Consider the following 13,838-nt stretch of genomic DNA (forward strand, 5'->3'; position numbering starts at 1 on the left):
CAGCCAACAGCTTGCCCCACAGCCGGCTGTGCCCTGTGATTCAGCCACAGAGGATTATTCAGCATCACACATGGTTCAACAAACATGGAAATATACCATATTCAGCTTACACAAGCACCATCATCCCCATTTCCAAACACACCACAGTTGCAAGCCTGAATGACTACCAACTCACTACATCATTGCTAGATTTAGTACTATGAAGTGCTTCAAAACTGGTCCTGGCACATATTAACTCATTAAGACCCAAACATCCACCGTCAGCCAAAAGCAACTACTGATTTAAACTGTTGATCCATTAATTTTATCAATTCATGTAAATAACTGGTGTAAAATACACTTATTCATCTTTTCTCATAGTCATCAGATATGACCCATTTGGACGTTCAAAGGCTCCGTCGTTCCCATGGAAACACCGTCATTTTCTATAACATTGATTCACCAGTAAAACCCATGGAGTTGGATCAATGACAGTGGATGGACACACTGAGTTTAAGTTCAGTTAATGATAAATTTTACTGAAAAAGTCACGATTTCTTCATTTTTTTCTGTTTTGATGTAATAACCTTTGAATTTAGTGTGAGGTTTTATGAACATCTACATAATCAGTCAATTAAACATAGGGAAATAGATGATTTCTACTGGAAAAATGCTAAATTCTGAGGATAACATTATAATAAATGGGGATAAATCACTCAGGAAAGGTTAAATAGAGAGAAAAATTCATGTGGGGACTACCACAAAAGTCACACTGGGTCCTTATGGATTAAAACCTGTGTTCCAACCCTCGCCACACGGCAAAAATCAAAATCTTACCAAGTGTATTTTTCTCATTTCTTGTCAAAATATCTCATCGCACTTAAAATAAGACATAATCACCTAAAGAGTAACTTTTCAGTGAGATATGAGAACTTATTTTTAGACAATAGATCTTGAAAATCTTATTTCAAGAAATCTTACCAAGATAATTTTCACTTGTTCCATTGGCAGATTTTCTTGCTTGAATTAAGCAAAACAAAATCTTGAACTGAGCAAAAAAAAATCTGCCAGTGGAACCAGTGAAAATTATCTTGGTAAGATTTCTTGAAATAAGATTTTCAAGATCTGTTTTCTAAAAATAAGTTCCGATATCCCACTGAAAAGTTACTCTTTAGGTGATTATGTCTTAAGTGTGATGAGATATTTTGACTAGAAATGAGAAAAATACACTTGGCAAGATTTCGATTTTTGCAGTGCAGTACTCCATGTCAACTGGTCTATCTAGAATGGAATAGCTAAAGCCTTTTATCAGTTTCAGTTTAATTGTGTTTATTCAGACATTCACACATTTCCAGCATTATACATTTGTGCAGGATACTATGTTTGAAAAACGCAAAGCCTTTTATCACTGGAAATACATACATCCAGGTGCTGTGTATGGATTGCAACTCAGCATTTAATACCATCTTTCTGTTTTTGCTGACCCCCTCCTCATTAGGACCCAACATCAGCCCCTGCAAATGCATCTGACAGACCCCAGTCTATTAGTATGGGGAACATAACTTCCGCCTCACTGACTGTAAACACAGGAATGTGCGATGAGCCCCCTCATGTGCTCCTTCACTCACAACTGTGTGCCAATCCAAAACACACACCCCATCATTATGTTTACGATACCTCAGTGGTTGGACAGACGAGACTGCCAACAGGGAAGACGTCCAGCACCTGAGATCACGGTGCACTGTGAACAGCTTTTCCATAAATGGCAAAAAAAACAAAATTAGTTTCAGTGGAACTTGTCACCAGTTGGAGGCTTCTTGCATCCCTGTCTGAATGAGGAAGGCTCTATTTCGACAAAGGCCAAATAAGGCCAGACTTACCAGGAAGATCCACCTCATGATTTCTGTGTGTTGCAGCAGCTGTACCTTCTCAGACAGAAAACACCTCCAGGAGGTGTTCAAGACTGCATCATTATCATCAGGCAACCGGCAACACATTTTAGGAGAAACCCTGCTTTGAGAGTGGATAAAACATCCTCAAACACTCAGCTCATTCCTGAAATGGACAATTTTCTCTTTTGCCCGTTAGGAAGGAGATTCAGGTCCTTGAACTCTAATCAACAAATCTCTCTGAACCCACCCCCATCATCCTCTACAGGACATAGCCCACTCTGTGTCTGCTGGAATAATAGTTATCTTTAATCCATAAAGACCCAGTGCAACTTTTATGGCAGCTCCTAAATGGATTTGTCTCTCATTTTAACCTTTCTAAAGTGATTTTTCACCATTTATAATGATACTATCCTATGTATTTTGCATTATTCAGTGCAAATAATGTATTTTTCCCTGTATTTAATTAATTGATCATGTACATGTGCATGAAAACAGAGTAGATCCAAAAGGTTATTATATAAAAACAGAGAAAACTGAAGAAAAAGTGACTTCTTCAGCAAAATATATAATTAACTGAACATAAAAACAAGCCTCAAAAACCACTGTCATTTGTCAAACTCCATGGGTTTTACTGGTGAATCAATGTTGTAGAAGATGATGGTGTTTCCATGGTAACTACGGAGCCTCTGAATGTCCAAATGCGTCATATCTGATGACCATGAAAAGATGACAAACTGTATTTTACACCAATTATCTACATGTATTGATAGGATTAGTGGATCAACAGGTATTAAACATCAGAGATGAGTAGATGCTTTTGGTCAACGGAAGTTTTATGGGTTAATTATTATTATTATACATTCTTACTAGTTTACATCTATACTCAAAAATGGTCTTGTACTCTAATGAACATCGTCCAGTGCATGTTATATTTATTACATGTATATTAATAATTTTGCTTGTACTTTATACTTTTTAATATTTTTGCTCTGGTAAATCTGAACTAACTCTACTAGGCTCACAGCAGATTTTGTTGTACTGTAAAGTTGAACTGAATTGAATTTTTCCATTTTGATCTCTTTCATGGCAATGTGTGAAAGTTCCTCTGATGACTTCAGAGAGGTCAGCCCACAGTACTGAGCTAAATAATGGATCTGTAATGCAGCTTCACAAAGTGTGTGAGTGGATGTGTGCATAAATGTGTAATATTCCGGGAGCAGCAAGGGTGTGTGTTAAGAGTTAGTTGCTACAGGTTATAAGTGAAAGATCACGTCAGTAGTCTGTTCTGAAATAAAGCCAAACCAAATCAAAGTTTTTATATCCCTTGGAGTGCAGTCGTAGCCTGGTAAATACTACAACCCTCCTTAAAAAGAACATGTCACGGTCTGATTTCTGTTCTGATGTAGGAATTGTAGGAATTGTAGGAAATGTAGGAAAGAGCCAAAACCATTTTTTCTTCAGATAAAGAGGGTTTTGTTTTGACTTATTTTTGTTTAATTTCTTATGGATCCATATCTGCAGCCCCGTCATTTATCAATGAGCTGGTTAACATGATCATAACAAGTGGTGCCAGGCACAACAAACCCCACCCCTCACATGTGTTGTAGCTTATTTCGGCATAGATCCAGCTGATGTCATCATGTCTATGCATATGTCAGCATATCACTTGCCTCTATATATGTGCCAAGTTTGAAGTAAGTTGAAACAAAATTGATGTTTTTTATGGACTTTTGAAATTTTGCCCGTTATATGTAAATGGGAGAAAAAAATGATTTTAAAAAATGCCTAAAAAATTTTAACTTTGACCTACTTTTCCCAACATGTAATGATATCTATTCTGGGTCACTGGCAATCTATAAACCAAATTTGGTATGAATTCAATGAATAGTTTTGATGTTACAGACATTTGAAATTTTGCCCATTATAAGTAAATAGGAAAAAAAGATATTAAAAATTCATTATAAAATTTTTAACTTTGACCCACTGTTCCCAAAATGAAATGAGATCTATTCTGGGTCACTGGCAATCTATAAACCCAATTTGGTATAAATTCAACCAAGAGTTTTGCTGCTTTTTTTACACATGTCCAGATGTAAAAAAAAAAAAAAAAAAAAAAAAAAAAAAGATTAACGGGTATATATGCATAAAGACATTGGAGCACTGGGAAGAAATACATGTGTGTTAATCTGATTTCTTATAATCTGATTACTGCTGTTATCTGATAAAGCATGTCAGATTACGTTGTTTTTATGAACTCACTTGAATGATCTGATTACTCCAGAAATAATATAATGGTTGGCAATTTGTACGTATGTAAACAGGCTCAGTGTTTATCTGTGTTCTAAGAAGTGAATTAGAAAACTGGTGTTTTTAATAAAACTATGTCACAAGGCCTGTTGCTCTTATTATTAACTATTTATAAGCATTCTTTTATATCTTTAATAAAGAAAGGTTCCAGCTGTTGCATTGAATTTAGACACAAGTGCTTAGCCAAAAAAATACTTAAGTCATTATATAATTTCAAGTGATATTTGTATTTTGATTTATCTTCCTTACCATTGTCTGAGATTTTCAACAAATTGAGTACACATGCAGTTATTACCAGGTGAAGTCATTGTTACCACATGAGCTATGGCCTCCCTGCAAACTTTGCTGCCTCAGCAAGTATCAGTTGAGTCAGTGAATGAATCCCATTGTGTCTGCATGTCATATACGGTGATTTATTGTGGGATTACAGTCGCCAAGAGAATATCCTGCTCGTCTTAATTGAAAGTATTTATAAAAATGTCTTGTGGTTGAAAACTGCTGACAAAGTCTTATTGAAGAGGAGGGACTTTATAGTGACTATTGTGTATTTACTTATTGATAAAAAAAAAAATAAAAAAAACAAGAAAAGAACTTTGAAATCTGCCTTTTTAGTTCTTAAAAATTATCAATGCGCATTAAACATCAAGAATGCAAAGGAACTGAAATATAATGACAACTTACCCTCAATTCTGCCTGTCTAATATCTACTGAAGAGTATTTTCTTGTGGGTTATTCCATTCTCTGATAGTTGCAAAAATGTGCTTTGGCTGCAGGATATAGAAGCAAAGGTTTTCTGAACTGCCTCTATACCTGTGTGGTTCTTTGGAGAAAAGGGCCGTTAACGATTTCAAACTGTACTGAAAACAAAAACATGAATTTGGTCTGCAGGTTATAGAAGCAAAGATTTTTCTTAGGGCAGAATATGGCTGTTTTTGTGATTTCAAACTGTACTAAAAGCTAAAACGGAGACGATGGGAATGGAGCAAGAGAAAAACAACAATAGATCCCAGTTAATTTGCATAAAATAGGTTTTAAATATATAAAAAATGTATATACTAAGATGTACAAACTGTGATTTTTCTATCCTGTGTGTGCAGAGGTAAGGTGGTTGCTGTAATATGTCTGGTTAGACTTTATTGTAATTGGGATAAATAAAGTCTATCTATCTATCTATCTATCTATCTATCTATCTATCTATCTATCTATCTATCTATCTATCTATCTATCTATCTATCTATCTATCTATCTATCTATCTATCTATCTATCTATCTATCTATCTATCTATCTATCTATCTATCTATCTATCTATCTATCCATCCATCCATCCATCCATCCATCCATCCATCCATCCATCCATCCATCCATCCATCCATCCATCCATCCATCCATCCATCCATCCATCCGCAATATGATGACTCTTGTTTGAATAATCAAAAACAGGCATTTCCCATTTGTTTAAATTCAGAAAAATGGAATATTGAACAAAATATTCATATTGAACTAAAAAAATACTTTTTTATACTTAAATTACTCCATTTCCAAAGAAAACTTCCGATGCTGTGTAGAAGGATGTTTTTGGGATGGGGACAACAACAGGCGATAAAAGTAAGTGTCACTAAAAATAAACAGCTGGAGGAACATTTGGCAACTAATGAGGTTAATTAGCAACAGGTCAGTAACAGGACTGGGTATAAAAAGAACATCTTACAGAGAGGGTCTCTCAGAAGTAAACATGGGTAAAGTTCATTAATCTGTGAGAAACTGTATTTATGAATTGTGGAACAATGTCTTGCACATCTGGAAAGAAATCATCAATGCTGAAAAGTGTGTACAGGATTTAAAACAACATATACTCCCATCGACATGATGTGTTTTTCAGGAAAGACTGCGCATCCCAACATTTTGGACTCACATTGTTGCCAAGTAATTCAGAATGACCTTTTTTTTTCTTAAAATAGTACATTTTCTCACTTGAATGTCAGATATGGTTTTTTTTGTTTTGTTTTGTTTTGTTTCTTTTTTGAGCAATGTAACAGTACATACAAAGGGAGGGAATTACAGTGCATACATTATACATTATCTTTAATATTATTTTCCCCCATGCCCAAACCAACCCCAAGGCCCTGGCAAGAGGGGGTAACAGCAGGAAAAAGAACATTATAACAAAGTACAAACAGTAACAAATCTGTGATATACAAAAATAACAACTTAGCCAGCAGAAAAGAGAAAAGAGAGAATAACAAATAAATAAAAATAAATATAGAAATAGAAATATAATATATATATATTTAAAAAAAATAGAAAAAATAAATAAAAATGAGTAGACAGTTTGTAGATACATATGCCTTCTTTAAAATATTAGGCATTACATAAATGTATCAAATGTGAAAATAATTGGCCGACAGAATTAATTAGGACAAAAAACAACACCTAAACAAATAAAAAATAGAGAGTAGGATGGTGGTGTGAGAGATCAATCTGAAGGCAGTGTTCGTAAAGATTGAAAGTAATCCAAAAAAGATTGCCATTTATGAAGAAATTCAGCTGAGGAACCTTGCAGTGAGAGTCTATTCTTTTCTAATTTAAGAAAAGACATAACATCCCTAAGCTAAAGTGAAATAGACGAGGGAATATCAGATCTGTTTTATTGTACTCTACTGTGAATAAAATATGGGTTTGTGAGATGTTACATTTAGTATAACATCCTAACTTTTTTGGAGCTGGGGTTGTACAAGATTTAATCTTTATGCTGACCTCCAAAGTGAACGAGGTAGTCTTTTAGGATATTCATCTCTGAGCCGGCTCATAAAATGTGTGAGGGCATTGAGGTTGAGGGAGATTGTGTGTGTAATATGTCTGTGTCAGCATGACTTAGCAGTGCAATTTAGCCTCTTCTTATTATTCACATCAATTGTGCAAATTTGTCTTCTTCACAGCATTTTTGTGGCCATCACGTTCATATTCTGCCCCTCACACTGTTGACATTAATGTTTTAGCAATTCGCACTTCATGGGCACCTTTGAAACCCCCTCATTTGTAATTTATGTTCCCTGTTAACTCCTGTTAGTCGTTCTGTGCAGAGTGTACTGTACATTCCCACTCATGTACCTTTGGGAAAAAAGTTTGCCATTAAATGACTTAACATCGAGTGCCCGGCCAGTAAGTAGAGCAGTTTGTACTAGATGTGTTCTGTTTGGAGGTTGTTTGCTGCAGCTAGGGGGAATGAAATTGACCTGAAAGTGTGCAATCTTTTTAGCTGGGTCTCTGTAAAATGTAAGTAAATTATAAGTACACTGAGGACAGCTAGAGAACGGTTTCATAAAGCAGAGGCAATATGGCTTTGAGTGTGACCAGCAGTAATGTACAGTACATGTATCCCACATATTGCCAGGTGGGAATCGTTCATAAACTGCAGTTATTTTCTATCTTGCTCAATCCACATTCTCACAGCTCATTAAATCTGTGTTCTTATGTCCTATTTTGGCTAATTTCCTCTCAACAAATCCAACATCGTTATCAGTGCAATCAAGCCCGTCTAACCGCCCGATTCCTCCGCACTCTGCTTCTATGAGCCTCTCTTTCTGGGTCACTAAATATTTATGAAGTCTCCAATCACAGTCTATGTTGTTTATAGTGACAACAACGGGGGGAAAAAGTCTTTTGAGACTCTGATTTCTATCAGCGCTCACTACCCTGCAGCTCAACCTCCCTGTGAATATGTATGAGATTTCTCCTTTGTGACTCTCAGGGAGGTAAATCAACCGAATACGTCAACAGAGACCGTAGAAGTGCTCTGCTGGCAGATCAGCGCCGTCTTGTCGGGGTATCTTCTGTTAGTCCTCTGGGATTGGGGGAATTAGAAAGTCAGAAAAGGCTTGCTGGAGCAAGTCAGAAGGGGCTGATGGTATAAGGAGGCTTTTGATCGTTGCCGTGGTAGCAGGTGAGATAATGCTCATTGCTGTGTATCGGGAGACCTACAAGTGGGTCACTGAAGAGCATCTCGACCTGCTCAACACAGTCATTCCCTCAGAGAAGATGCACTGAAATGGAAGAGATGGTGTAGATTACAACAGGACGATGAACCAGAAATGATAAAACTAGTGTTGTATTTTTGTCTTGCACCTCATTTTCGTCTTATTTCATCTTTTATGTCAACTTAATTTAGTTTCAACTTTTGTCATTTCTGTCTTTTTTAAGTGGTTTTCATCTTGTTTTAGCTTTAACATCTCAATATAATTTCCATTTTTTCTTCTTTCATCTTTTATTTATGACTTTTACGTCACTGTTGTTTCGTTTTCCGTTTGTTATCTTATTTGAAACATGTAATTTCCGTCTTTTTGGGTGTCTTTGTCTCCTTTTTTGTCATCTTTTACATTGTTTTTATTTCGTTTTGTTTCCAGTTTTATTTATTGACTTTTGCCATTGTGTGTCATTCTGGTTTTGTTTCATCTTTTGTATTATTTTACTGTTGTGTTTCCTCATATTTTATTTTCATATTATTATTTTTCAAGTAATATAAAATGGAAATTACCATCTGTATAGCCGTCATGTTCTGAAATTTCATGAAAAATATCAATATTGACTGATATGTAAATGTTTATCAGGATAATATTTTGGTTATATCATCCAGTTCTAGTACAAATATTCAGAAGATATTCCATAAAATGATTTGTGTGCACTGAAAGACTCACTTTAAATCTGTTTCTTGATATTATAAGCTGTTCTTCTGCCAACTGCGTAGGCTATAAAATTTAATGTAATGCTCCTCCAGTTGTGAGAGCAGGTGGATGATATTGATCAATGAGATGAAGGACAGAGGGTTCAGGGCAGGTACACTCATCAAAGCTGATTTATCTGGTCATGTCACTTCCTCCCAAGGGTCATTTGTGCAAATGGACTACAGGGGACTAGACTGTCTGCTGCACATATGTAGGTCTGGAAATACTCATTTCCATCTGTCTACCTTAACAAACACTTGTTTGTCAAAGTAAAACCTAAGTTTTTACAGTGTGTACAGGGTGCGAAGTGTGTCTGTTCCAAGCCCAACAGCAAACTGAAGATGTGAGTGATTCATCAGAGGTTGTTTGCCCAGTGGTCAGTGTAGTATACAGTGTGGTTTGTGCACACATACTGTGTTTTTTATTTGTGCAGTGGCAGTAGTGACAAGATTATCAGTCTCCTTCCTTTTACCACTTTGAAACACTCGTTATTTCTAAGAAAAATAACTTCTGAGGTTCAACAACACCCTGAAAATGGCTACTTTCCACAAAACTAAGTCCATTATGTGCCATTTTGTTATGTAGAAATGTAGTCTTTTTTATATAATGAAGTATTCTCTCTCATGTACACGTTCCCCCAAAACAACTTCTTTCCCAACGCTATTTTACAAATGCTTTGTCAGAGCATATTATGCTCACCAACATCCAAAAACTAGGCAAAAAACACAGATGACTTGAATCCCTATTCCAGAGCATGATGTGAAACCTATCTATAGCAATGGTATTACACTAATGCAGTGTTGAGATAGTTCTGGCTAAGCAAGGACGTGGTTCAACAGCAAATTAAGTTGTCAACCAGGTCTCACAATTCTATTCAATGTCAACCTGTCAACAATTCATAATGCATCTTGATGTGACATCCTCAGTTTTCTGTAGTACAATCTATGCAAACAGTGAAGCAAACCATAACTCTCTTTTATTTAGAAAGGGTTTTCAAAAATCTGACTATAACAGCCTGTAATAAAAACATAGCACATCCATTTCCATCCCGGTAGCTGTGTGATTCACCTCAATATGTAACAGCTACAAAAACAAAACAGATATGCATCTGCAGATGGGGCTTTACAAGTGAAGCTGTAACTTAAAACAAATCAGTTTGATTTCACATAGCAGATGTAAAAAAAATGGCAAGCACTTTCTGAAATAACCATTACAGATTATATTCTGTCACCTGGGTTTTGATGTTATTGTAGATTCCTTCAGCTGTCACACTTTTAAACTCTGACAGCAGTCATTTTATGACATTTATTCTGTTATTTGATTAATGTTAGCAGAACTAACAGGGTCTTTTAGCCTGCATCGGTATTTATTGTTGATTTATTGTTGATTATTTAATGTATCTATTTGTCGTTGTCTTCCAGTGACCTATCTTGTATTTGCATAGTGATTCATGTTTGACACATTGCACTTTGAATGTTGACTGATGTCTGTGGTAAACCACAAATGAATTGGGATGAATAAAGTTTTCTGAATCTGAATAGATGTTAGAAACTGGTGTAATGCTAATGGGTTCTCTAAAGTGGTGTGGTGATCAGTACTTTTACTACAGCTCAATAGATGTATCACTGGGTCTTTCACCTATGAAGGCTTCCACAGAGTAATTAATGAACTTCAAGCAATTAACCCTCTCAGTGTTAGCTGTTTTTGTTTAGCTGGGTTCATTATGTTTATGGTCCACAATGGTAGTTCACTGTGAAAACAGTTAACGTGGTTCCTCAAAACCCCATAGGATCTAATTTTTGCAGAGCACATTTAACCGTGTGTCTAATCCAGTTCTTGCCTCTCAGCAAGTTGATAAAATCCATCATATGTGCAGATATGAACTTTCAAAATGCAAGGTGTGTTGTTTATCCCCTGTTGTGGGTTTCCACTAGAGCTGCACGATATTGGAAAAAACTGACATTGCAATTTTTTTAATCCTGCGATATATATTACGACATGAAAAAATACTCGGGAGGATTCAATAGCTGCATGGTGCCGACATAAATGGTCAAACAAATTAGTTGTGTTACGTTTCGTTGTGGTAACAGATGGACGACACACACAGAACGTGTGTTTCAGAATCATCCTTCTTCCTTCTTGTAGCTGAAATAATTCCAGATAACTGACATTGCTTTTATTTTTGGCACCAAGTCTTCGTTTTTCGGAGATTTTCTCTTGTCCATTGCTCATTTTTCCGTGTTGTTACCAGCGACTCACTCCATGTGCAGGGGCGTGGTTTGCTTTGGCAAACTGATTAAGAAGGATTGTGATTGGTGGATGGCTGTGCGTAGTGTGTCAGGTAGCCTTGAAATTGGGTTCATTTGCCCCACCCCCACCCTCTGTTGGATTGGGGGGGGGCGGCGGGGGGGTTATGGGGGTGCGGTCCATAAACAATGTCACTTACAATACAGTGAAAATGAAAACGAAACTTTACATTCTTTCAATGTTCGCCTCCTGACTTCTACACCTTTATTATCAAGCGGATCTTACACAAAATTTCCACAACTTCTATATCCACTGGGCCCCCTCCACTGCTCTATGGGCCCCCCTCAACTCCTGGGCCCCATGAATTTATCATGTTTACCCCCCCTTATCAGCGCCCCAGTGCACACGTACATTGCGATGACGATGCTCAAACAATATATTGTGCAGCTCTAGTTTCCACCTCCTTCTCCCATATTTCAACCCACAATTCACTGCACAATGTAGTGCCATAACTTTGCAGCTTTATTGTCTGGCTGAGGCCAAATATCTATGAGTGTTAGAATTGTATAATTATGTAGGCAGCTAATTTTCAGTTAGTGATTTATTGCATTATTCCACATCAACAAAACCATCTTAGAATTGAGACATTTCCACAACTTTAGTATTTTTGGCTACTATAACAAATTTTAAGCATCAGCAGTTGATGATGAATGATTCTCCTCGACAGAGTTAATTTTGGTGTCTGGCTATTCACACTTTGTGCTTTCAACTTTAAGACAGTCTTCTTCTGGCCACAAAAAGTGCACATCCACTTTGCTTAGCTTCACTCTGCTGTGTGATGAGGCAGATCGGAGTAAAGATCAGAAGAATGTCTCCAAGTTGAAAAGATGGAGAGAGGTGAGGAGAGTAGAGAGGGTTAATCCTCCTGAGGAAAGAGGCAAGCTTCATCAAAAGGGGCTAACGTGAGGTGGAGACATGTAATATTGATGAAGGAAGGAGAGGGAAGTGTGGCGAGTAGATAAGAGGAAGAGACTGGTGAGGCAGGTGTCTGACCACAAACTCACATATTGACGCGCAAAAACCACACATATCAAAAGTTGGTTCTTTCATACAGCAGGTAGTTTTTTAAAAAGGCTAAATTTAGGTTATGTCACTCATGATTATATTCTTTTTTTCCAGAATAAAGTCCTGAACATTGATGGAGTCAAGGTCAAGCTTCAGGTAAGAACTTTTATTGAAAAATTATTGCACTAGTATAATGTCGATCACAGCCGTTGATACCAGAAGGATGTTGCTACCAATCGAATCCTATTTCCAGCACCATCTGCCTTATTTGTGCTCATATGCCTTTGGCTTGCCTCCTACAGTTATTAATATTTAGTTTTTACTTCAAATTAAAACTCAATCCATCTACCTAATCACACAAAATGAAGTTAAGGTCTGTTGGTAGCAATACTTTTGTGAGAACAATCAATGATCTTGACATGAAAAGCCACTAAAAGATAATTAAATTTTATACATCTCCATCAAAGTGCTTCTTTATTATGCATTATTAAGTTTTTCTATTTTTTTACCCTCCTACACACTTCATTTAGTGCTCCAAAACAATACTTCATTGTTAAATTTGATATTTCTTCCAAACAGAGTGAGTGATTTTGTGAATCACTCATAATGATCTTAATTAGGGTCTTGCGTAGGCGTCTGAAGTGGACCTTTGCTCTGTGACGTATTGATTTGAGGTTAATTGGCTCAAAGCCAGTTTAAACGGAAGCCAGTTGTCCTACCAACAGGGAGGGAGAGTTACTTTTCTGCTGGTAATTGCCATTCTTCATTACTGCCAACTGGGATCCAAGGGGACTGTTGCCCCAGAGGACAATCACGGAGCGGAGCCAGCATCAAAGCTGATGAGTCTTAGAGTGTGAAAGAATGCAAAGGAAATGTTAAAACCACTAAACAAGGAGGTAAGGGTCCTGCAAAAATGCCAAGAAAACAATTTAAGAAGACCTAAGACTGTCAGAGGAGCAATCAACCTGCACAGACCAGCAGGGAAATGAGGAAGAAGAGACAGAAGGAAAGACTTAATGACAGTTATTTAAGTGAGTTTGGACAAAAGGGCAAGTGTACATCCACAGGTGATTTATATTCAGTATCACCATCCAGACTAGGATTAAGATGAAAAGAAAAGCAGATAAAAGAAGGTCACCACGACTTAAAGGTATCCTATATATAGTCTGTACCGAGAGCATCAGTTGAATATTCAGTGTTGAACTCATCAGTGGACTGTTCAATAGTACTGTACTTCTAACTTCTGAACTTTAGAATTAACTGGTGTCACTGAACTGAACTGAATTCAATTGAGAGTCTGACAGTGAGCTCTAACTGACTGACTGTGCAAACAGTAGACTCATTAAAAAGTCTTTCTCTCCGCTGATTGCTTTCCACTCTCATACTCTACAGATCTGGGACACAGCTGGACAGGAGCGCTTTCGCAGTGTCACTCATGCCTACTACCGTGACGCCCACGGTGAGACACACACCCATACACACATGCATTTTTGTTTTGTAACACTACAGATATTTTATTTATCAGTTTAAAAAAATCCCTTGGGTTGCTGTTAACCTTCTTCTACACTTGACCTGCATTCAAGGGCTGTTTTTTAATGCAGATCATGACCTAACTGCAATGTTTTTGTA

The 13,838-nt window shown here is 36.8% G+C and overlaps 1 protein-coding gene across 1 annotated transcript in view; it reads left to right on the forward strand.

Annotated features, from left to right (window-relative positions):
- The window catches only part of LOC115423964 (ras-related protein Rab-26-like), a 109,027-nt gene that overhangs the window by 36,337 nt on the left and 58,852 nt on the right, over positions 1 to 13,838 (forward strand). Inside the window, exons 3-4 of the mRNA XM_030141009.1 lie at positions 12,324 to 12,365; positions 13,602 to 13,668. Coding sequence (XP_029996869.1) covers positions 12,324 to 12,365; positions 13,602 to 13,668 — 109 coding nt within the window. The remainder of the gene's footprint in view (positions 1 to 12,323; positions 12,366 to 13,601; positions 13,669 to 13,838) is intronic.

This window comes from Sphaeramia orbicularis, chromosome 8 (genome assembly GCF_902148855.1).
Source record: "Sphaeramia orbicularis chromosome 8, fSphaOr1.1, whole genome shotgun sequence".
Classification (NCBI taxonomy): Eukaryota; Metazoa; Chordata; class Actinopteri; order Kurtiformes; family Apogonidae; genus Sphaeramia; species Sphaeramia orbicularis.